At 35.0% G+C, this 27017-nt stretch overlaps 1 protein-coding gene across 1 annotated transcript in view; it reads right to left on the reverse strand.

Moving 5' to 3' along the window:
- Window positions 1-184: 184 nt before the first annotated feature.
- The window catches only part of EXOC2 (exocyst complex component 2), a 217412-nt gene continuing 190579 nt past the window's right edge, over window positions 185-27017 (reverse strand). The window contains exons 24-28 of the mRNA XM_044668235.1: window positions 16157-16212; window positions 12181-12303; window positions 9679-9740; window positions 3195-3254; window positions 185-1827 (exon numbers count right to left, since the gene is read on the reverse strand). Of these exons, the coding sequence (XP_044524170.1) occupies window positions 1734-1827; window positions 3195-3254; window positions 9679-9740; window positions 12181-12303; window positions 16157-16212 (395 nt within the window). The 3' untranslated portion in view covers window positions 185-1733. The remainder of the gene's footprint in view (window positions 1828-3194; window positions 3255-9678; window positions 9741-12180; window positions 12304-16156; window positions 16213-27017) is intronic.

Genomic DNA, 27017 nt, shown 5'->3' on the forward strand with positions numbered 1-27017 from the left:
ATATATATATATATATATATATGAACGCTAAGTTAAATTCATCAAAAAATTTATTTGATTTACTTCATATAAGCAGATAGAAATTTAGGAAGAAGAAAATTAAATGCCACCTTATATTGAAGACAGTTTCTTTATAGGTTCAATGAACTGTAACAGTCAATTAAAATAACAGAAACAGCTAGGATTGCATTTTCGTAATTTAATACATAGCCACAATAGGGTACATAAAAAGAAAAGTGAAAATGTTCCCTATAATTGCTTAATATATCTTATGAGCCACATTTCTAAAGGATCAAACTTTCACTTCCAGTTATTACAGTTGTTTTCCCACAAATACCAAATGAACAAATACAATGGCATTTTATCTGTTTCATATCATTAATAATGTATATGGGCAACTGGTCTTTAAATCTATTTGTACTATTGACGTGAATAATGTACTGAGATGTGAATAATGTTCAGTACTTTAAAAACTTTCTGTAGCTTCAATTGGGATTTTTGAAAATCTTGATAAATTGACTACAAATGAAGATTACTGAAATATTCTGAAGTAAACTTTCAGATGAAGTTAGGTAGGCTAAAGGCCAGAGCTTACTCAGAATTAGTTTGTCACTTCTCTGGGTCACTTATGACCTTTTTCCTGTAATCTATAAGTCACTACAGAATGTGGAACAACTGGTACAAATGATCATTTACAAGTCTTTGTATTCTGAAACTGATGATTTTACTCTGAATCCACAGAAACCCAGAGTGCCAAGCCAGCACACATCCTACCACTGAGGCAAGGGATCAGTGGTGTTGCATAGAATAAAATAAACTACTGCAGGAAAGAGGAAAAGGAACAGAGAAAATGAGTAAAGGATGGCCAATAGCAGTACTGTTTGCCTTCTGCCATGCAGGCTCTTCTGTGTTCTTTAGGAAGAGAGCAATTTTCAACGACATTGAAGAGGATAAAGGAATAAAGGTTACCTAAAGGGACTTGGCCACTGAGATTCCATTAGCTATTAATTAAAGTCCTTAAGGACTAGGCACACACACAATTCAATTTTAGAATAAAGTCAGAAAGAGAAAGTGACACTGATGAGATGTTAGTCTTTAGTACTATGAAAAAGAAAAATCAGACAACAAAATGCTAATTATATTCATGGGTATTTTGGATTACAGACAATGATATGAAATATATTCAAAATGTGACAATTTTTATGCAGCCTACAATCTTTGCTAACACATACTTGAATTATGTTATAGAGCCATCTGTATAAAATAAAGCTTTCAAGTGCAGCTGGGTAGCTTAAAACGATTAAATCTTTTAAAGTGTCTAAATGTAACCTGTCCAATTTCTTTTCCTCTCATGAAAGTTCTGGATACTTAAAGTTTTGAAAAGGAGACACTGAGAAATACAGAGCACAAATACAGTTCATTTCAATTAAAAAGTACATTCACTAAAAAGATAATTCATCCAACATTTTCTATCCCACACATGGCTAGGAAAAGTCTATTTTGAAAAGGTATTTTTAACATTTTGATGGGACCCAAACCAACGGAGATGACTAAGCAAACACTACTTGGGCATTTCAAATGATTCCTTTTGTTTTAAAGGCTAACACATGCCAGGGTCTCACCAAGGTGCCAATCAGATAATTTGTCCAACTATCCAAACACTTAAACTCCAAGTATCTTAAACAGAAGAGTCTTGTCTCTTGGCCTTTTCTTGGCTCATCTTTGATGTGATTCTACGTTTTCAACATGGGGGAGGCAGAGGCTTGGAAACAGGTGAGCTGCAAGTGCATCCTGCTTTTAAACTTGTTCAGGAGCTCTTCCAGTAACCTATAAGGGAGAAGAAAAGCTTCAAAATTGGACAGAAGGGAAGCTGCATGAGAAAACATTTCAATGAAACCAGTTGCACTGCTTTGGTTTGTGATGGTTTTTTTTTTAAAGGTAGATGGAAAGTTTATCATAGACTACTTAGTAACACTCATGGAAATAATCTAATGGGGGCAAATATATCGTCCCAGATTATTTGCTTCTAGAACCAGTCCTTTAGCATTTTGTTCGTTCTACTTTTTGAAGACAAGTGGGGGAGCAAAAAGAATTAGAAGAGAAAAATTATGTCAGTCGAATGAGGTTTTAGTTTTAATTCTATCAATAATTACATAACTTTAGGCAAAACATTTTTGATGTGATAAAGAAGCAAAAATTTATGTTTCTGTGATTTGAACTGTGGAAGTAGCTTAGGCAATTAAGAGATTCACCTCTTCTAGATGCTCTGTTGGGTCAGAAGCATTCAAGTTCAACTTGGGAGAATTAATAGTATATCTCAACAAAATTTACGAAGTTGTGTGCTGATTAAAACATCAGAAAAAAAAGCAAGAGCCTGCTCTTCTTCAATATCTTATTTTTCTCTTATACTTTTCCTAAGTTTATATTTTTGGAGGATAAATATGAAAGCATTCTGCTTCTGTAAAGATGCATTTATTTTAGAGGGCACAAAATATGTTATGATTTACCACCTGTCTTTAATACTGACACTTACCTACATTTGGCTATGCTGTTGACATTTGGATGAATTAAAAATAACTAATGCTCTTTTCTTTTCGATGTAAAGGATACTTTAAATTAATGATCTGTTCACAGAGTGAGAAAACTCACAGTGCTTTATATTTCGTTGTAAGCTCCATTTTGCATTTATCTAAATGATATCTTTTTTAAAAAATGTATTCAGATAATAGTATTCTGGCATAAGCTTTTAGATTTCCCAGTACTGTCACTAACAATTAGAAAAATGGCTAATTTCAAAATCCTCCCGCCCCAAGCATAGAAGAAAAGTTCTATTATATTCTGTAATCTGATAAATATCTCATGTACATTTAAGATGACACACAATTAAAAAAACTAATAATCAGTAACATTTATTAAGTGCCTACAGCAATTACTGTGTACTAGCAATGCGTACTAGCAATTACTCTAGAAAATTTTGATTTGTATTTAATGACAACTGACAATTTAATTTATAATATAGCAATTACTTGTAATAATAATACTCTCAACAGACAGAATGAATAAGTAACATTTGGAAATTACATAATATTCTACCATAATTCAGACCATTAAAGTAGGATTGGTCTATAATAACTAGCACAACACTCAAAAGTCTTGGCAGTTTTATTAAAAACAAGACCAAATTCAAAACTCACTTTTTATCTGCTCCACTTGAGAGTTGAGGTAGGGCTTCCAAAGCTTGTTTAAAACTAGATCTGAAGCATAAAAATTAACAACATGAAATCCAAAGCATTTTTACATTGCTCTGAACAGGCTAGAATAATATATGTATATTTTTGGGACATCTTGATAATAAAGAATTGTGAAGCTGTTGACAAACAAATGGGAATATTACCAAAGTAAAACAGGCCAGATCACTCAGAACGAAAACTAAGAACTGTTGATGCCTTGGAGAAGAGAGTTTAGAAATGAAATTCAACTTAGAAAAGATATAAGGAAAAAGGACTGAAGACTATATAACAAGAAAGAGAGAAAATAAAGGAAAATGCTTTATTAAAGAAGAGAGAAATCTCACAACAAACAAAAAAAAGAAGACAGAGATACTTATTATCTATTAAAACCTAGTGTTTTAAACAAAATAGTTAACAATGAACAGAGAAATTGGGAGGTGGGAAACTGAAAGCTAAACTGGAGGGAAATCTCAAGAATAAAAATGAAATATGTTAGATATGTTCCATTCAAATTCATAGGACCTGATTTGCATCTCAGAATCTTAGGTTTATGGATAGTTCCACTCCATGAGTTGCCAATTCATTGCTAATTTGTGGAAGGCTGGGGAGATATAGGAACACTGAGCAAAATAAAAATAATTTCCATATTTGATAAAGGTCCTTTATCAAAATCCCACTCAGAGCCTCATTACTGTGTGGCAGTGATCTTGGGTGATCAAAATCTATTGAGCCAGCAAAATCACAATGGTGGATTAGAGACAGCAATCCTCCAGTTGAACACTCCCAACATTTTTTTCCAAATAATTTTAAAATTACATCTCAAATCAAAATCTGGGGCATCAGAACCAACAAAAGTTTGGAGAGAGGCATTTTTTTAGCCTATGATAACTTCAAAGGTGTAAAAGCGAAGCCTATGACACTGGGGCAAGGGTTAGCCTGGAGTAAATGCAGTGGAAGCACCAGTGGAAGGCTTTGGGAGAAGCAAGTACAGCAGTAACTTCAGGAACTCTCAGTCCAGAGATGGTATGTGGCTCAGAGAACTAGTCAGAAAGATATTACGAGGTACAGTTGAATTGATTGGCAACTCTATTGGGTCACAGTTCCAGGGCAGAGAAGAGCGCTAGTGCTTACAGACCATGAGAAAAGTTATCATGCCTTGTCCCAGATTTCACCACTTTGGAAGCACTGCAACTTGTAGACTTCCATAACTAGTTCTGGAAAGAGCAGTGTGGAAAAAGCCTGACGTTTGGGATACTGCCTGCCACCCCCTGGGGTGAACAGTGCCTAATTTAACATAAAGTTAACAAACAAACAAAAAAGAACTTGACCATAAAAGGCTACTACGGTGGCAGGAAAGACTTAAGATATAAACTTAAAAGAAGACAACAAGGTGAAAATATCTACAATTGGTTACAAACCCAACAATAATTCCTGGAAGAGTTAAAGAAATGCAAGTGGTAGAGGAAAAATTGGGAAGATAAATGAGAGTGATGACTAAGGTCTTACGATAAACCTAGTCTGTGCTTCAGTGCTAGGGGAATATACAGATATATAAAACACTTCCTGACTTCAAGAGATTTTGTTCTAGTTAAGAAAATGGTATTACATAGTTATGAAAACAGCATTTTAAAAGTTAAGCACTAATTCAGGACAATATATCTAAGGGCAGTCAGGTCGCACAATGGATATAGTGCCAGGCCTAGAATCAGGAAAACCTTAATTCAAATCTGACTTCAGACACTTACTAGCTATGTGATTCTGGATAAGTCACTTAACCCTATTTGCCTCAGTTTCTCTAAGTGAGCTGTAGAAGGAAATGGCAAGCCAATTCAGTATCTTTGCCAAGAAAACCTCAAGTGGGGTCATGGTGAGTTGGATATGACTGAAACAACTGAACAACATCTGAGAATGGCTTATTTCGCAACCTCATTAATAAAGCTGGGAAACTGTATTTTAGACTAGTTCTTGAATTGAAGATGAAGATAAGGAAACCAAATCTTTTTAGAGGAATAGAAAATTTCAGAGTCAATGGTGCTGAAGTTAGGAAATCATTTGGTAGAAATGGCATCATGCTTATTTATTAGCACAGCTATCTCCCCAAGAAATATTACTGCTTTCTTTTTTTCTTTCATTTATTGTGTATACTCTCATTCTTTTGATTTCTTTAATCACTACCACTATTCCTGGTTCTCTGCACTCCTCTTCATATTAGTCTTTTTTTAATGAAATGAAGAAAAGCTGGTGACACTCGTAAATGATATGGAAATCATGCCCCACTAATTTTTTTGCTTAAAGGGTGAGGCAGTTCACAGAATCATAAGTTTGTTGAGGAAAGGATCATGAATTGAGATAGAGATGGAAGAGAACTTGGAGGCCATTTGGACCAACTGCTCATTTTATGGATGAGAAAACTAAGCACCAGGGAGGTCTGACTAGGGTCATATGACTCTAGGGAAAATGAAGTGAAAAATATTGAAGCCTGTTATCACTTATGCAGGTTCACAAGTGGATCATGGGTCAGTGAGGAGTACTTCACTGAGGCTTCATAACTATCTGCAGGGCTAATGATATGCCTGGGGTGTCAAATATTCATCAGTAACCTAAATGGTGAGAGACACTTTGAACTCATCACATTTGCAGATCATATTGAGCAGAAGTGATCAGGAGGGAGGGAATTGAGGTGAGGAAATGACTGGCTCCTTCAAATATAGAATTAGAACTCAAAGTGGCTGGTGAAAAGGAGAAGTGGTCAGGAGGACAAATGCAAAACACTCCTGGGGAGTAAAAGAGAATGACACAAATACAGAAAGCGGCTGCTTAGGTGACAACATTGCAGGACAAAATCTGAGGGCCTGTTGGAGAACAAGCTCGCAAGGATCTGTTGAAGGAGGCAGTGATGCACAGCCTGGAGAAGAATCTGGGGGCACTGGGGGCCTCATCTCTTGTACAGCAGCCACATGACTAAGGGGCAAGATTTCTGTCATTTCAGAAGGCACAGTTAGGAGCAAAGTCATAAGCAGTTTTTGGCTCAGTATCTTTCTAATCAACAGAGTCATTTATGAATGGCTAACCCTACCTTAAATTGACACAGGGCTTCTTAGGAACAAAGTGCTTTAACTGACACATTGTTACATCCCATGAAGTGGGTGGTACAATGATTAGAATTCCAATTTTAGAAATGAAGAAACTGAAGCCTCAAGAAGTGAATTAACTTGTTCCACATCTCAAAGCTGATAAATAGCAGGGTTTGGATGTGCCTTGTGCTTTCCAGGATGTTCAGTGAAGATAGGAGACATCTCATCACTGCAGGTATTCAAGAATAGTTAATCATTTGTCCATAAACCATAGAGAAGAGATTCATCTCTTGGGTAGTGGGTTAGATGGTTACTAGTCTCTTCCAACTCTAAGATGTTGATTCTAGGCTAACCATGAGTCAGAAAAATGAAACACGTTGTGGGCTGGCCTCAAGGTTTATACCATACAGAACAGGCAATAATCATGCTTTCCTGTTTAATACCAGACATTCTAATAATGGTCAGTTCTAGGCTTCAGATGGAAGCTATAGAGATGAATAAAGTGATCATTTCTCTCATAAAAAGTTAAGATACAGTTTAATAAAGGTGTTCAGGATAAAATAATAAAATAGTTCTAGGCATTGGCCTGCCCCTCCCTCCCTCCCTCCTTCCTTCTCCCTCCCTCCCCCAGCCCCCCTCTCTCTCTCCCTCTCTCTCTCTTCTTTTTTCTGTCTTTTATTGTCTCCCCCCCCATACTTTTTCCCTCTTTCCCCCTTCCCTAAAAGCTAGGATGAAAGGAAATTATCTTAAACTACATTAAGGATTCATGTTATTTGTAAGGTAGGAAAAAATTCCTGAGTTAGATTTGTAAGAAATCAGATTTGAGCTCAGCTCTTCTCTTGGTTCTAATCCTAATGCCTGTAAAATAAGGAAGTCTCTTTAGATTATCTCTAAGCTTCCCTCCTACTTCATAATTTTATGAATTTCCCTTTTTTGAGAATATAAAAATATTGATTTGCATATAATTGGAGCTATATTAAATGTAGGCCTGCATAGAAGCCAATCTTTTTTGGCTCAAATATGAATCAGGTCATAAATCATAGGATTATAGAATTTGATAGGGATAATAGAATTTGGAAGGGACTTTTGAGGCTATCTAGTCCACTTTCCTTATTTTAATGACTGAGGCCCAGAGAAGCTTAGTGAAATTTTCAAGTTAGATTTGTCAGAGATCAGATTTGAGCTCGGTTCTTCTCTAGGTTCTAATTCTAATGTTTTACCCATTATACCATACTGTCTTAGTACTTTATAAATGAAGAAATGAAGGCAAAGAAAAGTGAAGTCATTTGCCTGGAGGGAATAAGCATCTGAGGCCAGATCTGAACTCTGGTCTTCCAGACTCCAAGTCCAGTATTCAATCCTGTATCTACGATCAATGAAAATTCTTACTGTTGAAAAAGGTTCACCTAAGACAATTAAAAGTGCAAAAGCTTTTAAATTAAGTTTATATGCCATAAAGTGAATTAATTTTTTAATAATCAAATTTATTATTATTAGTATTATGTTACATATAATTAACTTAAGGGAGAAAAGTTTGATTTTTATTATGTTATATATGCATTATAAGATATATAACTAAGTAAACAAAATTATATAGAAATAAAAATTATATACCATTTTATATATAATAAAACTATAAAATAAAAATAAATGAAGACCATATTCCTCTTGAGAATGATATCCAAGGCACCTAATAGTTACAGGTATAAGCAATATGCACAGTAGTGTGAAAACTACACAGGCAAATTGTGTAGTCACACGTAGCCATAAACACAACAAACAAACAAACAAATAAATAAATAAATACTGGCTTTCTTTAGGTAGTTTGGTATAATGGAGAGGACCCTGAACTTGCAATTAAGAAACCTGAGCTCAAATCTGTGGCATATTAGCTTCATGACAATGTTAATTGGGATCATTGGGCTTTAGGCTGATCATCTGTAAAATGAGAATGATATCGTTTATAAGCCAAATAGGAAGGTTGTGTTCCAAATAGGAAGATATAAAAATTCCTTTGCAACTGTAAAGCCCCACATAAACATGAACTATTACAAATTCTGGCAGTATTATTGCTTCCTCTTTCATGTCTTTCTTTTTGTTTTTGTCCCTAGGGCTTAGTATAGTGCTTGACACATAGTAAATTCTTAAATATTTGTTAGTAACGACTTATTTACTTATTTATGGAGGAATATTAAGGGGCAGAAATATAGTTGAGACAAACAGGTAAAATACAACACTAGAAAATTAATTTGGAAGATTGAAACACTATTTTATACCAAGCAAAATTCTTTCAAGAATAACAACCTGGGAGTTTAGGAGTCACCTATAGGCAGAAAAATAGATTCTTATAAATAGAAATTTATAACCAAATATGGCAGAGCAAGCCTATAATCCCTGTTTCTGGAGGATAATTTGGATTCAAGAGTTCTGAGCTATAGTAGTACTAAAATTGATCAGTTATCTACACCAAGTCTGAAACCAAAATGCTGAGCCTTTGGTAGAAGGGATGGAGGTAGGGGACCAATATGCCTAAAGTGTGGTGAACCAGCCAATCAGTAGTGAGATTTGGCTCATGAGTGGCTTCTGTACTTTTACCCTGGACAAGACGGGAAGACCTGGTCTCAAAATTAAAACAACAACAACAACAACAACAACGATATATGAATAAGTTATTGGTCTTATCAGGCACATCAACAATCAAAAGGTAATATTTCATATGTTAACAATGAAAAACAGGAAAAATTTAATCTATATTTAATCTATATAATATACATGATATATAGTAATCTATACAAAAATATTTAGTTTATTTACAATAGTAGTAAAGCCTGACTTTTATTTTAATAGGTTAAATATGAATATCATTTTCCACTACAAGGATTTTACAGACAAACCACAAGGCTCCTCCTTTCAGTTGACAGTGTCTGCAACCCATGAAAAGTCCTTCAGGGTCTCATATGAATAGGGTTTTAGATTCATTTTCTATTTTCTTTTTGTCATGAAAGCTCTATAAAATGAAGAATGTTCTGCTACTTCACTAGTGATCCTGTGATCAGGTAAAGGATGTTAAAAGAAAAAATATTAAACTTTTCGCTCTTAATTTTTTTGCCCTAAAAGAAAAATCTTTAAGAACTCCAGATTTGCAATTGAACAAAGCCAAAAACAATCCAATGCTTTCCAGTGATGGGCAAACTATGGCCTGGATCTGGTCCATGGGGAATAGTTTGCCCATTGCTGCATTAGGCTATCAAGGAAGGCTTATTCTGGATGCTTGGCTATCTTTAGTAAGGATTTCAATTAGGAGCAAAATAAAATTAACTACTAATATAACATTTCATTTGATCAATTCTGAACAAGAAAAGAGAGTATCTTACTTGCTTTCAGGTGTTAGGTAAACTGCCACAGTATCTCTCAGAGCACAGATTTCAAGTCTTGCCTAAGGTCAGGATATGGACAAAAGTAATAACATGAAAATGTTTTTTATCAAACATAAAGGACATGAGGAAAAAGCACTCAATCTTACAAACTAAATTAACATCCTTTCACATAATAGGTTTATTAGTGGATTTAAAGTTCCCTCAATTCTATACTTTGTAAGCAGACATTTGTAGGAATGATTGTAGGCTTACTAAGTATTGATTATTCTTACATATCCATCAGTAAGGTAACCTACAAATGATAAGATCTGCAGAAGACCAAAGAAAACTCCTTGGGTAACCTTTCCTTTGGTTGCAAAGAAGAACCATTTAGTGTTCTTTTCCCGCTTGAAGGCTGGATTAACAAATCTCCTTAAGATGCCACTTATCTCTCTGATGCTTAAAAAATATAACTGTGGAGTGATTTTTCTGCTATATGTATTCATTGTATGTTGGTATTAAAACCAAAACAAAACACATAACTGTGAGAAGCAGGAAACTGTGAACCAGGGCTACTGATTTCTCCCCTCCTCCACATATGAGGAAGTAGGTTAACTTAACTTCCTCACACCTATGACCTTTCAGACGTATGGACTTTAATCTCTAAAGATAACTCAAAGTTTAAAATTCCAAGTCAGAACATGGTGGTGCAGTATCTTAGTACAACTTAGCCATTGCACTTAGTAGGTGCCCTCTCAGATTCTGAAGTCAGTGCAGGAAAGTAGTGTGTGTGCAAAGTGCTAGACCAGAGCATTTCAAAGAAATAGTCCCTGTCCTCAAGGAGCTTATTCTATATACACAGAACAATTTCTGAGACATGGCCAGGTTTTCTAAGCTTGAGTTAAGGTAATCGTAAGGTTCTTAGAATTTATTGCTAAGAAAAAATTAGGCTGCTAACATTGTATATGTTTTTAAAGAAACCTTTTCCTTTTGGAAAGCAATTGTCTAGTTTCAGTTTTTAGTGCTTTAGAATTCCAAATGAAGACAGGCAACTTGAACAAATATGAGTGCCAATTGCCATTTCTATCATTTATGTTACAGTATATGCACAAAAAGGATATAAAGAAAGAACTTTTAAACAATATAAACAGAGAATAAGGTAAAACTTTTAGCTAGATATTTGTAAAACCAAAATTGCTCTCAAAAGCAGATTTTTTTGTATACTAAAAATTCTTAATTTTAATTTGAAGGGGCAGCTGGGTGGCTCAGTGGATTGAAAGCCAGGTCTGGAGATGAGGGGTCCTAGACACTTCCTAGCCATGTGACCCTGAGGAAGTCACTTAACCCCCTTTGCCTAGCCCTTACTGCTTTTCTGCCTTGGAACCAATACACAGTATTGATTCCCAGATGGAAGGTAAGGGTTTAAAATTTTTTTAATTTGAATTCTAAATATACATTTTAACCTATAAAATATGCCAACAATATAAGCTATTCTTAGTGTAAGTTTAATAAAAATACATTCTCTAACAGAGATGTTAAAATTCCACTAATTTGCTAAATTTCAAATACTCTGTTATCAGCCATACAGATTTGCTAGGGAGGAAGTAAGGGAAATATAGATTCAGAAGGCTGATCAGAAGATTATAGGTTTAAAGATGGATGAGACCTTAGAGAGCACCTAGTCTAATCCTCTCATTTTAGAGATAAGGACACTGAGGCCCAGAGAAGTTGAGGGGGCCTGCTCTTAAGGCCAGGTCACGAGTAAACAACAGAGTTGGGATTCAAGTCCAGGTCCCTGGACAAAAGTAAGCAGGGCCAGCTCAGTATAATTCTGAATATATTCTCTACAAATTTCTCCATGTTGCTTAATATTTTCATGCTTTCCTTCCCTGACCAAAATCTTGTTCTCATGAAAGATTCTGATATATTAATTCACACTGAGATTTTAATGGGTATCTCTCATGGATATTTGAATTTTAACATAAGACAAAGCTTTTTTGGCTCAAATCAAAGAAATAAAGCTTTGATAGTAGAATTCTATTAATTAAATTCTTCTAATAGAATGACAAAAATTAGGACAGTATTTGACTTTCCCAAGCTGACATGACTTTTTTCCTAAGGCTTAGGAATTAGTGATTCTCTAAGAGAAGAGCTCTCTCACCAGGAAAGATAATAATATCCCCGACTTGAGCATGAGGCACATTTACCCTCAAATTTAAACTCTATTTAGGGGATCTAAATGAAAAACAAAGAAATCTTCATGTTTATCAAGTCAAGATTCACTGGGCACCTTGAATAAGACATGTGATGCAGACAACATGTACACACACACACGCGTGCACACACACAAATCTACAGAGACACTCTACATGAGTGAATTAATGCTAGTAAAATACTGAGATGGAATACAGAATAGAAATGAAGCATCATTCTTTGCTTTTTTCCTTGCTTTTCTGTTCCAGCACAAATACATTTCCCCTAACTTGTACATCTGGATGTGGAAATAGAACAGTTAAGTACCTGCAAAGCTCCATTTTTGCTGAAAGATGAAACACACTGCATCAGTCTACTTAGCTCTTCAGAAACAGCTTCCACTATTTTAGACAATACACGAGGCACTAATTCCTTAGAGATGGTGAACACCTTGTGGAATGTTTCAAACAAGAACATGATATTAAATATGCTGTTTATTTGAAGTTTTGCAAAAAGAAAAAAATTAATGAAACTCCTGTACCTCAAGGGTCTACTGGGTCCCTTTTATTTTATTTAATCTAGCTATCCATATAGTTATCTAAATTTCATTTTTACTTTTGGTTCCAAATTCTTTCCCTTTCTCTACCCCCTTCTCCACCCACTGAGAAGGCAAGAAATCTTATACCCATTATATATAAGAAGTCATGTAAAATATATTTCTGTCTTAGGTATATTCTGAAAAAAAAGCAAGAAAAATAAAGAAAGGAAAAAAAATATGCTTTAGTCTGCACTCGGAGATCATCAATTCTCTATTTGGAGGTGGACAGAATTTTACATTTTGAGTCTGCTAAAGTTATGGTGGATCATTGTACTGATCAAAGGTGCTAATTTCACAATTATTTATCTTTACAATATTGCTGTTACTAAAAAGATTGTTCTCCTGGTTCTGCTCACTTTACTTTGCATCCATTCATACAAATCTTCCCAAGTTTTTCTGAAACATCATATTTTATAATATAATAGCGCACTATCATATTCGCATACTATAATCTGTTCAGTCATTCTTTATTTGATAGGCATCTATTCAGTTTCCAAATCTTTGCCACCACAAAAAGCACTGAGACCTTTGTCAGAGAAACTTGATGCAATCCCTCACCATCCCCAACTCCCTACCACATCCTAGCCCCTGCATTCTTCTAATTTTGGCAACCTTGGTCTTGTTTATGGCAAAACTTTTTAATTTTATGTAATCAAAATTATTTATTTTACTTCCCATGAGCCTCTTTATCTATTGTTTGGTCAAAAAGTGACCATAAATATGACAGGTCATTTCTTTCACTTTCCCCTAATTTGTTTATGAATCACTCTATATGCCTAAATCATGTGTACTGTTTTGACCTTATCTTGGTATATAAAGTGTGAGATGTTGCTCAATACTTGGTTTCTTCCAGACTACTTTCCAGTTTTCTCAGGTTTTTGTCAAATATTGAATTCTTGCCTCAATAGTTAAGATTTTTGGGGTCTATCAATACTATGCCTACTCGTCATTTGCTACTGTATATTGTGTACCTAATATATTCCAATGATCAACCACTCCATTTCTTTTGCATTTCAGTTGTGTTCAACTCCTCCTGACCTCGTTAGAGGTTAGAAATCCTGGAGTGGTTTGTTATTTCCTTCTCCAGTTTATTTTACAGATGAGGAACCTGAGGCAAATAGGGTTAAGTAACTTGCCCAGAGACACATAGCTATTATGAGTCTGAGACCAGAATTGAACTAGGAAGATATCTGCCTTACTACAGGCCTATTACTTTATCTGCTTTGCCATCTAGCTGCTCTATTTCTTATCTAGTGCCAAACTGTTTTGATGATTACTACATTTGTAATATAGTTTGAGGTCTCTCCTGGGTACTACTATGAACAAAATAAAGATAAAGATTTGAACTTTAAATTATATTCTCTGAAATACAAAACTTTAAAAATGACTGAAAAGTATGTTAAGTGAACACAATTTAGAAATATAATTCATTTAGGGATTATAATTTTCCTATTTCCAAAAATGATTTGACTTAACTTGTAAAGTTAAAAGAATTTTTAAAAATCCTACCCAGTTGAAAACAGAAAACAAGTTAAAAAGGGCAGGAAGATAAGTGTTAGCAGGCACACCAGACTGCAGCTGCATACTGAATTTAGCCTTTATCTTCTTGGTAGCTAAGGCAAAAAAGAGAAGCAAATGGTGTTGTATATGTCTTACTGTTTGATTAAAAGGGAGAATACAAGTTTGGCAGTAGGGCCTAACTTTTTCCTGGCACTGAATGAATGCAAAGAGTTTATTATATGGCTTCTCATACAGAGGATGCTGATTTGGCATGGTTTTGCAAAATACAAAAACAAAAAAAACAAAACCTTTTTTCCCCCAAATTTTCAAGAAATCTTTATATAAATCCTTTAGAAATACTGAGGTCAAACTTTAAGCCATAACTTTGTGAAGACTTTTCTTCAGGAAGCTAAGTTAAGATCTTAATTTTTGGTGAGCTACCAATATAGGAACATATGTTATAGGACCTAGTTAATATTTCCCGATGTTATGTCTCTTATATATCAGGTGTTTCAAGGAAACCTTTGGCATGTACTGGATTACTGTCAATTCAGTTTTTTGAGGGCAATTTAAGGTACTGATATTCTAGACCACTGATTAAAGGAGCACTGATCCTGTTATATATCTATCCATATATTCTATCCATAGATAAAGCAATAGGTTTCAGCCATACCCTCTTCCTAGCTTTTATCTCTGGCTTTATAAAGAGTCAATATATCCTTTGTCTTCTGCAAAAGAGTATATGAAAATATAATTGTTCAATGCCTCTTACACGTGTGCTTCCATAATAAAATTTTGAGTTTAGTTCTAGGAAAATTTTGCTATTTTAATTTGGGCTACCAGAAAAGTGAATAAAATTTGGAGTTAGATTGTAATAATCAATTCAGGAAAGTAACAAGCTACTCTTTTACTTCCCCTAAAGCCTCAGAATTTTAAAGGTCTAACTGGAAGAAACTATAGGGGTTATTTATTAGAAAACTCTCATTTCATAGGACTAAGAGAAGTTTGATGATCACAATTCAATCTTATTATTAATTATCCTGTTCTGCATTATATTAAATTTGTAAGTGACTTTAAAAGTGTGCTGGAAGTAGCTGGGGTTGTATATCCCAAATATTTACTCTTTGGAGGATATATGAGAGGATTTTCATCCAGGATGAAAAGACAAGGAAGTGTGATTTGTATCAAGGGAAGTAGTATGCAGATTAATGAGATTATAGTAACTGAAATTATTAAGTATTTTGTGTGTTTATAATATTGAAGACACATTATTACAAAGAATGATCACAACACACAATAACTTCTTTTCCCCATATCATTCATCTAGTGATGTTGCCTGTAAAAGCTTGTGGTGTCATAGTCTCTTCTAAGGTGATGTGTTGGCAAAACTGTGGGTCTAGATTGTGAAATCATTGAATGAAAACAGGTAGTAGAGTAGGTGGTGGCGGTGGCTGTGGTCTTTGCATTGACAAGTTATACTACAAGACTATTTTTGTTTCTCTTTTGAGCCTCCTAAGAAGAGAATGTGTCCTCTTGACATGGATGTTAACTCATAATTTCTGAAAGTAATGTTTTAAGTGGAGGGCATTAAAAAAAAATGAATTCAAAGCAACAATTATAGCTTGTGATTCTGGGTCACATTGGCCTACCAATGACAGAAGATATTAAACATTTGCCCTTGGATTTCAGTCTATTTTCTTGAACCAAGAAATGTGTGTAATTTTTTTTTTTAATGCTTCTAAATTGTCTCTACCCTTTAGGGATTCCAACTGTTAGAGGAGGGTATGTGACCGCATAAGTAACTTTTATTTGCATACTGGCTAAAAAGAGGTTAGTGAATTTTCCAAAGTAAGTTATGTGGGTTTTTTAAATTTAATTTTTTGAAAAAGGAAAACTTTTTTCAATCCCTTACTTCCCTTCCTTTTTTTAAATAAAAAATAATCTTATCATTTAGAAGGGGAAAATTTTAAACTAAGGAAAGCAAGTTTGACTACTAATAGGACAAAACACAGACATAGAACTATGACTGAAAAAAAACTGCACCCATAAAAGCAAGTCCAAAATTTAATGTAACATGTACATCTATATCTATATACCTCTATACACACATCTATATTTGAAGGAAGTTGGAAAAGGACAGTAAAGGTGAGTAGGCTTTTTTACATGTTCATATTAATTATAAATAAACACTTAAAGATCGCTTACCTCTGCATGTACAGCTATTATATTAACCAATGCTTCTTTTAAATAATTCCTGACACCTAAAATCAAAATAGAGAAGGAAAAAAAGCATACATCAAAATACAAGTTGCAAATTTTCTCTGTTACTGTACTTTTGTACAACAGGCTATCTGGTCTTTTGTTACCTTTAAGTTACTTACAGAGAAAGAGAAAGTCATACCACCACAATGTATTTCCTTTTTACAACCAAATGGTGAAAGGAACATTTCCTTACAGATAAACGTTAAAAAAACCAGGAGTTCCCATCATAATGTTTTCATCTTTTTGTCTGCTTAAGGCTTCTGCATAACTTTTCTAGTCAGTTTGCTTCAAAACTGACATTAATAATGTTCTTTTTATGTGGTTTGTATATATTCTAAATGCATTTGATTACTATATAAAATATGACTATGCTACAGCTTTGTTATTAACAGGCTAATGACAAAATAATGTAGTTATTAAATTTCACAAGCATTTATTAAATATGTATATTCTATTCTCTTACATGCTTATTCTTTTACTAGAGAGAAGGAACATGCATAGGAATAAGTAAATACAAAATATATGCAAGGTAAATATGAAGTAATTTAGGGAGGGGGACAGTACTCACATCAGGAGATGAGGGGACTGATGTTCAAGAAAGGCCTCCTAGAGGAGGTAAGTCTTAAAGAAACTAAGGATTCTAAGAGAGGGGTGGTGAAGAGAATGCTCTAGTAATGTGGGGAGAGGAGGTCTGTGGGAAGAAAACAGCCTAAGCCCATGTAAATGAACCATGTCAGAGCATGCTGGAGGGGTCTGCTCCCCTTCCCCTCTCCATGCACCTGAGGATATCTCTCCCATCACATTGGGCCTAGCAGCCCCATGGGAGTGCTTCCTCTCTCCCCAGTCTGGGGTAAGGCAGGGGTGGCTCACATGCTACATGAAGGTTGCAGTTTGGGTCCCTGTCTCTAAAAGGTTCACCGTCATTGGCCTAAGCAAAAGAACAGAGGCTGGAGGTGAAAAATAGTAAATAGTGAACAAATGAGCCAGTTTAAGTGGTATATAGAATGAATGAAAGGGAATACTATGAAATCCATATAGAAAGAGTGGCTGGTGCCAGATTAAATTTAAATTCCGAATGGAGTTTGTATTATTATCATAGATGTCATAAGGAGCCACTGAAGCTACATGAAGAGAGGAGTAGCATGGTCAGACCTATAGGATTAATTTATGTGTTGACCTATCTTATTGTTCTTGAGTGCTAAATTTTTTCTTTGCCAAAATCAAGTTCTTAGGGATAGTAATTTTCATATTATGACACCAATTTTAGGAAAAACTCTAGCATGTGATTATAAGACAATTTATAATTTTATAGGAGAAGTCTGCTGGGAGGAAAAATAATTTCTCCCTGTACTCTTAGAGTTCACAATTGCAAAACTGTTACAAGAATGTTTAAAATAGAAATATTATAATATTTATAATGCTGGATTCATGTTTATTATTTCTCTTCTTATTTTAAAGAGGAAAACTTCCCCTAGCAATGTGCTGATATTCTAGATATGTAGCATACTATGGCTTTCATAATAAATAAGGTTCGGCATATCCTTTAGGGCTCACATGGGTAGTAATCCAAATAAACTTATCATGAAAAAACCTTTAAGGGACCAGTTCATTTAAGTCTAAGGGTAACACCAAAACAAATACCTCCATCTGAACTGGAAGACTAATTTAAAATAATTTCCACTATTAATAGTAAAAATAGAGCTACTAATCTATTCCAAGTTAGAGAGATCTATCAGTTTTGTTTCAAAAAGATTGCCCATAATCTGGGTAACACTTAAAGAAATGTGAGCTATTATATTCATGGTCATGATGACCACCATCAGAGGCTGTTGATGTGTTCCTGAAGGAACTATAAAAACCCTTAGGTTTGGCATCTGTTACAGTTTAACCTATGAATAGCCTTAGATTCTTCTAAAAGAGGTGATACCTAAATTTCAAACTAGCATATTGCTTTTCTTCTGAGGAGCTGTTTCATAAGTTTTCTACTGTAATTTGATCCTTTGATGTAGCTGATATGATTAATACAGGTTTTCTTTCTCTCCACATTTCTTATCCTATGCTATTCCTATGCATGTCTTTCAATAAATTTTCCTTGAGGATCCACCCAAAACCCTTAGACCTTATTCACGCATTAAACATACATCACAGTATTTTTCAAGTTAGAGAGTATCCAGGTATTATTATTATTCCCATTTTATTTAAAGAGCAATGGAGACAGAGGACAGTATACGAAGTAGGACCCAGGATTCCACTATTTCTTCCTAGCAGACAACTGTGAAATATAAGATAATGACCTTATTTGAGGTTGATGAAAGAGAGGAGGTCCATAAATGAAACAAAAATGGAAAATTACTAGAGATGTTTTCATTTTACAAACTATTGACACCAAGACAGTCTAATTGTAATCTTCATGAAAGTCAAGTCTGATTGTTTATCTTCCCAAAAATGAAATCCTAATTATTATAAACTAAATTCAGCATTAAAAATTTAATAATATCTTCCCCAATTCAAGTCTCAATGTAACATTCACATGTAATTTAAGGTCAAAGGGTTTTTTGGTGACTCCTCTGTCAATCCTATTATATACAACAAAAGTATATGAACATCTACCTTGTCTAACCTCCTTTGATTCTATTAAAACACGGTATTGGGTAAGATGACATTAGAGGGAGCAGTGCTTTCATAAAAAGCATTATAAATAGGTGGTGGCGTTTGGCTAATATGATCAATAATGCTATTATAGAACAATTTTGCTTGGTGTTTAAATAGCAAGTGCTTACATTTTTGTAACATTTCAAGTCTCAAAAATTCTTTCTCCAAAATAATAAGATTAGGTATGTTGTACATGTATTAACTTCAAGTTACAGATGTGAAATCTGAGGCATAAGGTTAAATGACCTGTCCTAAAGCCATAGAGCAATAACTAGAAATGTAGTAACAGGCTTAACTGGTTTGAGTTTTAAAATACTGCTCAAGAATCAGATGTCTTAACAAGTTTCTAAAAAGCTGACTAAAAAACCAAAAATTAAAACTAAAATTAAGCAATTGAATGTCACATGCTTTCAAATTGTGTGAAGTGCTTCTTACTGATAATAACTCTACAAACTAAACTCCTACTCTGACCCTGAAATGAAAAACATTTACTGGTAGGAACCCATCACTAGTACTGGTTTAGAAAACAAAAAGATTCTGTAAGACAAGATAAATTTTATATTGCTTAATGAATTATATTCTAAAGACAAATCAGTGAATAGTAAAGACAGAATTATAGCATACTTTCAATCCAAAAAACCATAGCTGAGCTGTCAGAAACTTGGAAAAAAGGTAAGCTTCCTAATTTTAGAAAAACCACAAGTTTTAAATTTTTTAAAATATATTATAGATGGATAAAATTAGTTTTAACCTTGGCCAAGCAATAATTCTGTTTTATATTTTACAGTTTCTTGGAAATGAAAAGATAAAAAAAAGGAAATACATGCTACCTATATCCTTCTCAAAACAATTTAAACTATTATACCTATAATTATATCTATTATAAGTACATTCAATGGGAAAAGAGAAGGGAAATAACTTGTGGTACTCAGGATGATTAGACATAGAGTTCCTTGTCAAACCATGAAATAGGTCAGGAAGGGTTCAATGAAAATTTTAAATCATGGAAAACAAAAGACAGCTTAGTGAAATGCTGTCATTCTCTAAATAATATATTTTTATGGTTTTGTAAGCTTATCTGTATGAATGGTCAAAGATCACTTCCACTCTGTCCCTTAGTACATGTGGCTATACTTCATAAAAAATAGTTGGATATAGGTTTTTAAAATACAACACATCTTAATAATCACACAATCTTAAAGCATTTAGCTTTAGGAGAAGAGCTGTTTCAATTTGTTGAAGTTCATACAATAAATGGAATGTTTGTCTAAAGAATTTCTCCATATGCAAGATGGTGAAGTGGATATAAAATAAAAAGCCTAAAGTGTGGTCGAAATAAATTTATCAAAGTAGGAAAATACTAGAGTTGTTAACAACGCACAGGTTTTAATACTATAAATAAATTTTTACTAAAAGTTCAAATAATTTACAAAAATACTATTTTGTAAGCCTTTTTAAAAATGAGAGAGATGATAAAGGAGGGATAAGACTGAACAGCAGTGGAAAGTTTATGACTTTAGGCTTATAGAGTTTAGAGTTTGGGCTTATAGGGACTAAAAGAAGCCTGAAAACTCAAGATTCTTAAACTAACTTAAGAATTTCATTCCCCCTATTCTATTACAAATAGCTATCTTGAAGGATGCAAAGAGTCAGCATGCTCAGTGAGAGAGGACAGTACATTAGATTACTGATAGAAAACCTGGGATCTAATTTCAGCTACCAATAGTAAACTGTGGACTGTAGCACACATCACTTCAATTCTCTGGGCTTTCCTTTCAAATGCAGAGGGGAGGAGACTTACCATTTAAGGACAGTTCTGGTTCAGAAATCCTATCAATGAGTTACCTATTAACCTGGTCTCTAGCAGTTTTTTCCTTCATTTCTTTCCCCTCTGCTTCTAAAGTATGTAAAATGGGTAATGAAACAAAATATGTAGATACAGAATCCTAATTGAGGTGGTCAGGATAATGCCTGGGAGACAGGAAGGATGATGATGATGTCTTTGACAGAAATAGGTAAGTTTGGAAAAGAAAGGTTTAGAGTAGAATCCATGACGTTTCTTTCTTTCTTTTTTTAAATGATTAGGAGGGCAGTTGGGTAGCTCAGTGGATTGAGAGCCAGACCTCAAGACGGGAGGTGCTAGGTTCAAATCTGTGTGACTGGGCAAGTTACTTAACGCCTAATGCCTAGCCCTTACCACTCTTCTGCCTTGGTCTGTACACCAATACTGTGTATTGGCTCCAAGGCAGGAAGGTAAGGGTTTTAAAAAAATTAGATAACAGTAGTATTTCACTAAAATGGTTTCCTTTGCAGTCCTATGTATTCTATACATTTACAAATATAATTCTGAGAAGGGTCCTTTAGCATTCTGGAATTTGCCAGAATGGCAAAGGAGTCTATGACACACACAGAAAAAGGTTATGATTAAGAGCCTTTGATTTAGGGGGTAAGATAACAGGTTTAATTTTGGACATGTTAAAATGTCTCTGGGACAACTTGATTGGAAGGAAAAAGCGAAGAAACAAGCACTTATTAAGCACCTACCAGGCTTAACAAACAAATAAATAAACAAATATATAAATAAATGAATGAATGAATAGACCTGCCAGGCTGCATGTTAAGTAACTAAAAACATTAGAATATCTAATTTATCCTCAAAACAACCTTGGGAATAGATACTGTTATGCCCATTTTACAGATTAAGAAACTAAGGCAGATGAAGGTTAAGTGACTAGCCCAGGATCACACAGTGTTTGAGGGTTAAAGTTAGGGTCATTTGTTTCTGACTACAGGCCCAGCTCTCTGTTCACTGCACCATCTAGCTGTCTTCTGTATGAAATGTTCTGTAGGCAACTGGTATTGAAAGACTGAAGTTCAGGGGACAGGCTAGGGCAGGATGTATAGATCTGTGAATAATCTGAATAGAAACAGTTAAACTCTTGAGAGCTGGTGAGGTTACCAAGGGAAAAAGAGAAAAAAGAAAACAGAACTCATGACAGAACCTTGGGAAACTCCTACAGTTTTGGGAGGGGGTGTGTAATATGGCTGATGAGTCAACAAAGTAGACTGATAAGAGTGGTAAGATAAGTAGGAGGAGAACCAGGAGAGAGTAGGGATGTGAAAATTCAGATGGGAAAATGGTTAAAAATATCAACTGAAGCAGGTAAGTCAACAAGGATTAGGTCTGAGAAAAGACCACCCAATCTGGAAATTAAGATATCGCTGGCAACTCTGACCAAGGAAGTCTCATTGACATGATATAGATGGAAGCTGGACTGCAAAGAGTTGAGGAATGAGGAGGAAGAGAGGAAATTGAATCAGTGAGCATATACAGATTTTTCAGGGTGTTTGGAGAAAAAGAGGCATCGAGATATGGAACAATAATAGCTTGGGGAGATGGCTGACAGGGTCAGGTCATTCAACCTTTATTTTTTATTTATCAAAGGATGGGGGCAATCAGGGCATATTTAAAGAGAGAGAAGGAAAGAGCTGATAGGCAGAATTGGACAAATTCAGGGAAAAGGATTACTGAAGATGCATTGGCTGGAGAACGCAGGATACAGGTAATAGGGCCAGTTCACATGTTGAGTGTCTGGCCTTGGCTAAAAGAAGGGCTACTTCCTTTTCAGAAGCTGGAAGAAAGGAAGGTGTAGGAGATGATATAAAGGCATTCTGAGGTAAAGAAGCTGAGAACTCAATGTCAAATGGTCTCAAATTTCTTAGTAAAGTAAGAAGCAAGGTTTGAACTGAGAAATGGAAGAAGAATGTAGGGAACTTAAGGAATCTTAACTCTTACTGAATGTTAGCTATATTTCCAGGTTTTGTGCCATCCACAAATCTGACATTCCTTCCTCCAAGTTACTGATAAAAGAATAAAAAAGAATAGGAGCAAGGATACATCCTTGGAGTATTCCACTAGTCACCTCTCTTCAGTTATGCTGAAGGACTGGCCATTTAACCAGTTTCAAATCCTTTCAACTGCACTATAATCTAGCATAAGTTTTATTCAAAAGAATGAGATACTTTGAAAAGCTACAGTTATATATCATTTTTGTTCATATAAACATTGCACTTTCAAAAGAAAGGAAAAGACTACACACACACACACACACACACACACACACACACACACACACACACACCCCAGTATGAGTGTGTTCTATTAGCTCTATTGTGCTCTGAAAAAGTATTTATTATCTCATTTGACTTTTACAACACACTTTTGAAGAAGGTAGTGTAAGCATTATTAACATTCTTTTGTGACAGGGAAAATTGAGGCCTTTAGAGATTAAGTGTCTTACCCAATGTCACAAAAGGAAGAGAAGGGATGGGAAGGGAATAAGCATTTACATAGCACTCAGCAGGTGCTAGGTACTGTGCTAAGCAATTTATAAATATCTCATTTGATCAAAGCTAATAATAGATAAGACTCAAATCAGGTTTTTTAACACTGAATTAAGTGTCTTTTCTATTATACTATGTGATTTATGCTATAGATAAAAACTAACTCATTTATAAAGCATTTAAAAATTCTGCAGAATTCTTTACATGCATTGTCTTATTTGCACCTTATAATAACTGTAGGGTGGCTATTACAAGATCGTGTCATTTTGCTGAGGAAACTGAGGTTTTGAGAAATTACATGACATGTCCATGGTTACACATCTAGTAACTATCAGAAGTCAGAATTAAAACTAGGTCTTTTTAAGCTTTAAGTCTAGCACTCTATCAGTGATACTGCTAATAAAGGCAAAATGTAATTGCTCTGACCTATAGTAATTAGGAAAGGCTAAATTAAAAAAAAGCTTTTCTGACTTAGTGATAAGGAATAGTCTTCTAATGTAGTAAGAATCTTACTTCTAGAAGCTCTCTCCAGTTTTTAAGGAAAACCCAATAATTTGTTATATTTTTCACTTACATGAATATGAGAAAAAGTTTCTAAAGATTTGTAGGCAAGTGCCTGCTTTACTGTAAAAATAAAAATGTCACCCTATTTGGAAAAAAACCACAAAACTACCCACATAGTATTTATTTAGCACATCATCTAGTCAATAATCTAGTATTAAAGAATGAAAGAGGACAGCTCTGCCTTGGAAATTCCCCATGGAGACATCAAAGCTTGTCTTTGCTCTGGGCAACAACTTGTAGGTTTCTCCTCTCATGGTGGGATTCCAGTAAACCAGCTTTGTTTTCATCAATTGTTGACTGTTTTCTCTTACTATATCTACAAGTTCTCGGGAAGCAATCAGTTTTATTTTACTTTCATTATTTTCCTTGATCACATAATCTACTAACAACTAATAAAAGACCCACATGGGGATATAACTCTATAGGTCAAGAGAAGAATCCCCATCTGACCAGCCTTATCTAAAACACCTAATGAACCCAACTTAAATGAAAGTAACTATTTTCTATCTAGATGAGGAGTTCTTAACTTGGGGTCTGTGGATTAAAATAAATCTAAACATTTTTGACAACTATATTTGAATACAACTGTTTTCCTTTGTAATCTTAGGCATGTTACTTTCTTCATTTAAACACATTATTCTTAGTAGGGTTTCAAAAGCTTCCCCAGACTGCCAAAGATATCCTCAGCTTTTCTGGATTATTGACCCTGACTAGAGATGGTTGATCTTCTAGTGATAATGTAGTCCTCCAGATGTTCCTCTTTGTGGAGAACATCTACATTGTGTTGATGACATCGAAGTGGGATTCATAATTGTTCAAGATTATAGCCTATATTTTTCACTTAGAACAAACCATAAGCCATTGAAATACCTACAACTATAATATCACAGCTAGGGGCAGCTGAGTGGCTCAGTGGATTGAGAGCCAGGCCTAGAGACTGGAGGTCCTAGGTTCAAGTCCGGCCTCGGACACTTCCAGCTGTGTGACCTTGGGCAAGTCACTTGACCCCTACCGCCCACCCTTACCACTCCTGGGCCAAGGACGGTCCCTAGCCCAGATGAAAAAGGAGGAGGGTTGGGCGTGGGGCTAACAACCCCACCCTGTAAAAACTACATCTGCTAAAGAAACTGCAACCTAAAGTAGGGGCAGCTGGGCTAGCTCAGTGGATTGAGAGCCAGGCCTAGAGACGAAAGGTCCTAGGTTCAAATCCGGGCTCAGACACTTCCCAGCTGGGTGACCCTGAGCGACTATGTGTCCCATTGCCTACTGGTTGTGGCCCTATGCTCCTTGAATGGAGTCCCAGGATAAAAAAAAAATAATATCACAGCTCCAGTGAAGTAGTAAACAATTAAAACAAATATGCTTGCTTTCCTAAATTCATCATGTAATACTAATTAACAATACTGTGACTAGTAAGTAGGGGAAAGATACAGGGCAGGCTCTTTTCAGTGTCCTGAATAGCCACTTTAAAAGAGATATGCATTTAACATGTGTGTACATCTATAGTTTATGATCTCTTCCTACTTACCATTAACATTAAAGTCATATTTAGTAGCGATTTCTGCATGAAGCCTTTTCTTGTCTCCCTAGCTGCTACCCCTCCCCATCTCCACTATTACCATGGAACTACTTCATATATAACATCTATGTACACCTTAGTTTTCCTGTTTCTTGATTGAATTTGAGTTCCTTAAGGGCAGACTATTTCCTTTTTTCTTTATATTCTCAGTGCCTGGCAGCTAGTAGGAGTGACTCAATAAATGTCTGACTGACTGAGCTACTGGAAATCTTTTTCTTTTCATTTTTAAAAAGCCATATGAAGGAGCAGCTGGGTAGCTCAGTGGATTGAGAGCCAGGCCTAGAGAAGGGAGGTCCTAGGTTCAAATCCGGCCTCAGATACTTCCCAGCTGTGTGACCCTGGGCAGGTCACTTGATCCCCATTGCCCACCCTTACCACTCTTCCACCTAGGAGCCAATGCACAGAAGTTAAGGGTTTAAAAATGTAAAAAAAAAAAAAGCCATATGAAAAAAACCTTTCATGAAAATTGTAACTTTTGTTTTTAAGTAATGGAAAAGGTTAAAGGAAATTATTAAAATTCAAACCCAATTTATAGATAATTTGATTGCATTTAAAAAACAACAAAGTTGGGGGAAAACATTACTCTTTGATTATAGAAAACAACTGCTAGAACATTTCTGGTCTATATATCATTTGAACTTATACGGAGAAGGCAAACCATTTCCATGAGCTATTTCCTGCCATTATTGGAAATATTCCTCCTTTAAGGTGAGGCTGATTTCAAGGTACTCTACCGAATGTTGTTTTGAAACATGGTATTCTTCAGACATTAGGTGAAATCATAAACTCTGGAAACTCTCTGGAGAGACTACCCACTTAAAAAACCACATTTCCTGTTTTTAACCCCTTTGCCCTAAATCAGTTGCCAGTCCCAATCTACTGTTAAAAATAGACATAAAAAAGTACTATAAATATCTCACAATGTACTTTTCTTTGGTCAAAATGAAACATTAAAGAAGAACTGAATGGTTTTTATAAAAGTAAATCAAATACTTAGTTGTATGCTAATAATCTACTATAGAAGTTAACTGGCTTAAAAAAACAAAACAAAACTTCAAAACTTTGGTAACCAGAAGCTGGTAGTCTATTGTAAATAACACAGAGGTAGCAATAGACCAAAAGGCTAAACTATATTTTTCCAACAATTTAACCACTGCTATTTTATATCCACATATATGCCCTAGCTCATTATGTCTTCCTACTTCTGTTTCTCCCCCACATTCTCAGGAGGCATCCATCTTTTGTGCATGCTCAAGAATAGGTGGTATAGTGATAGAGCATTGAATTTGGAGTCAGGGAGATTCAAGTTTGAATTCTGTTAAAAATCCCTCAGATGAAGCTTCCTCACCTGTAGAATGAGGATAATCACAGTGACTACTTTACAGGATTATTGTAAGGATCAAATGAGAAACACCCAGATATTGTGTAAAAACTTTAAAATATTATATCAGCTGATTCTCAGAACTTGAGATAAAATGATCTTCTATTCTACAGTTGAAGAAACTGAGGTTAGGAGACTTGCTAAAAATTGTCCTATCAGTAGTTGTCTGAGGCACATTTGAACTCAAGGCTACTTGAGGTATAGACCAACAAACTATAAAAAGGCACTGGTTCTTCTTCCTCTTCCTCTTCCCCTTCCTCTTCCTCTTCCCCTTCCCCTCCTCC

The sequence above is a fragment of the Gracilinanus agilis genome, chromosome 1 (genome assembly GCF_016433145.1).
Source record: "Gracilinanus agilis isolate LMUSP501 chromosome 1, AgileGrace, whole genome shotgun sequence".
Taxonomy (NCBI): domain Eukaryota; kingdom Metazoa; phylum Chordata; class Mammalia; order Didelphimorphia; family Didelphidae; genus Gracilinanus; species Gracilinanus agilis.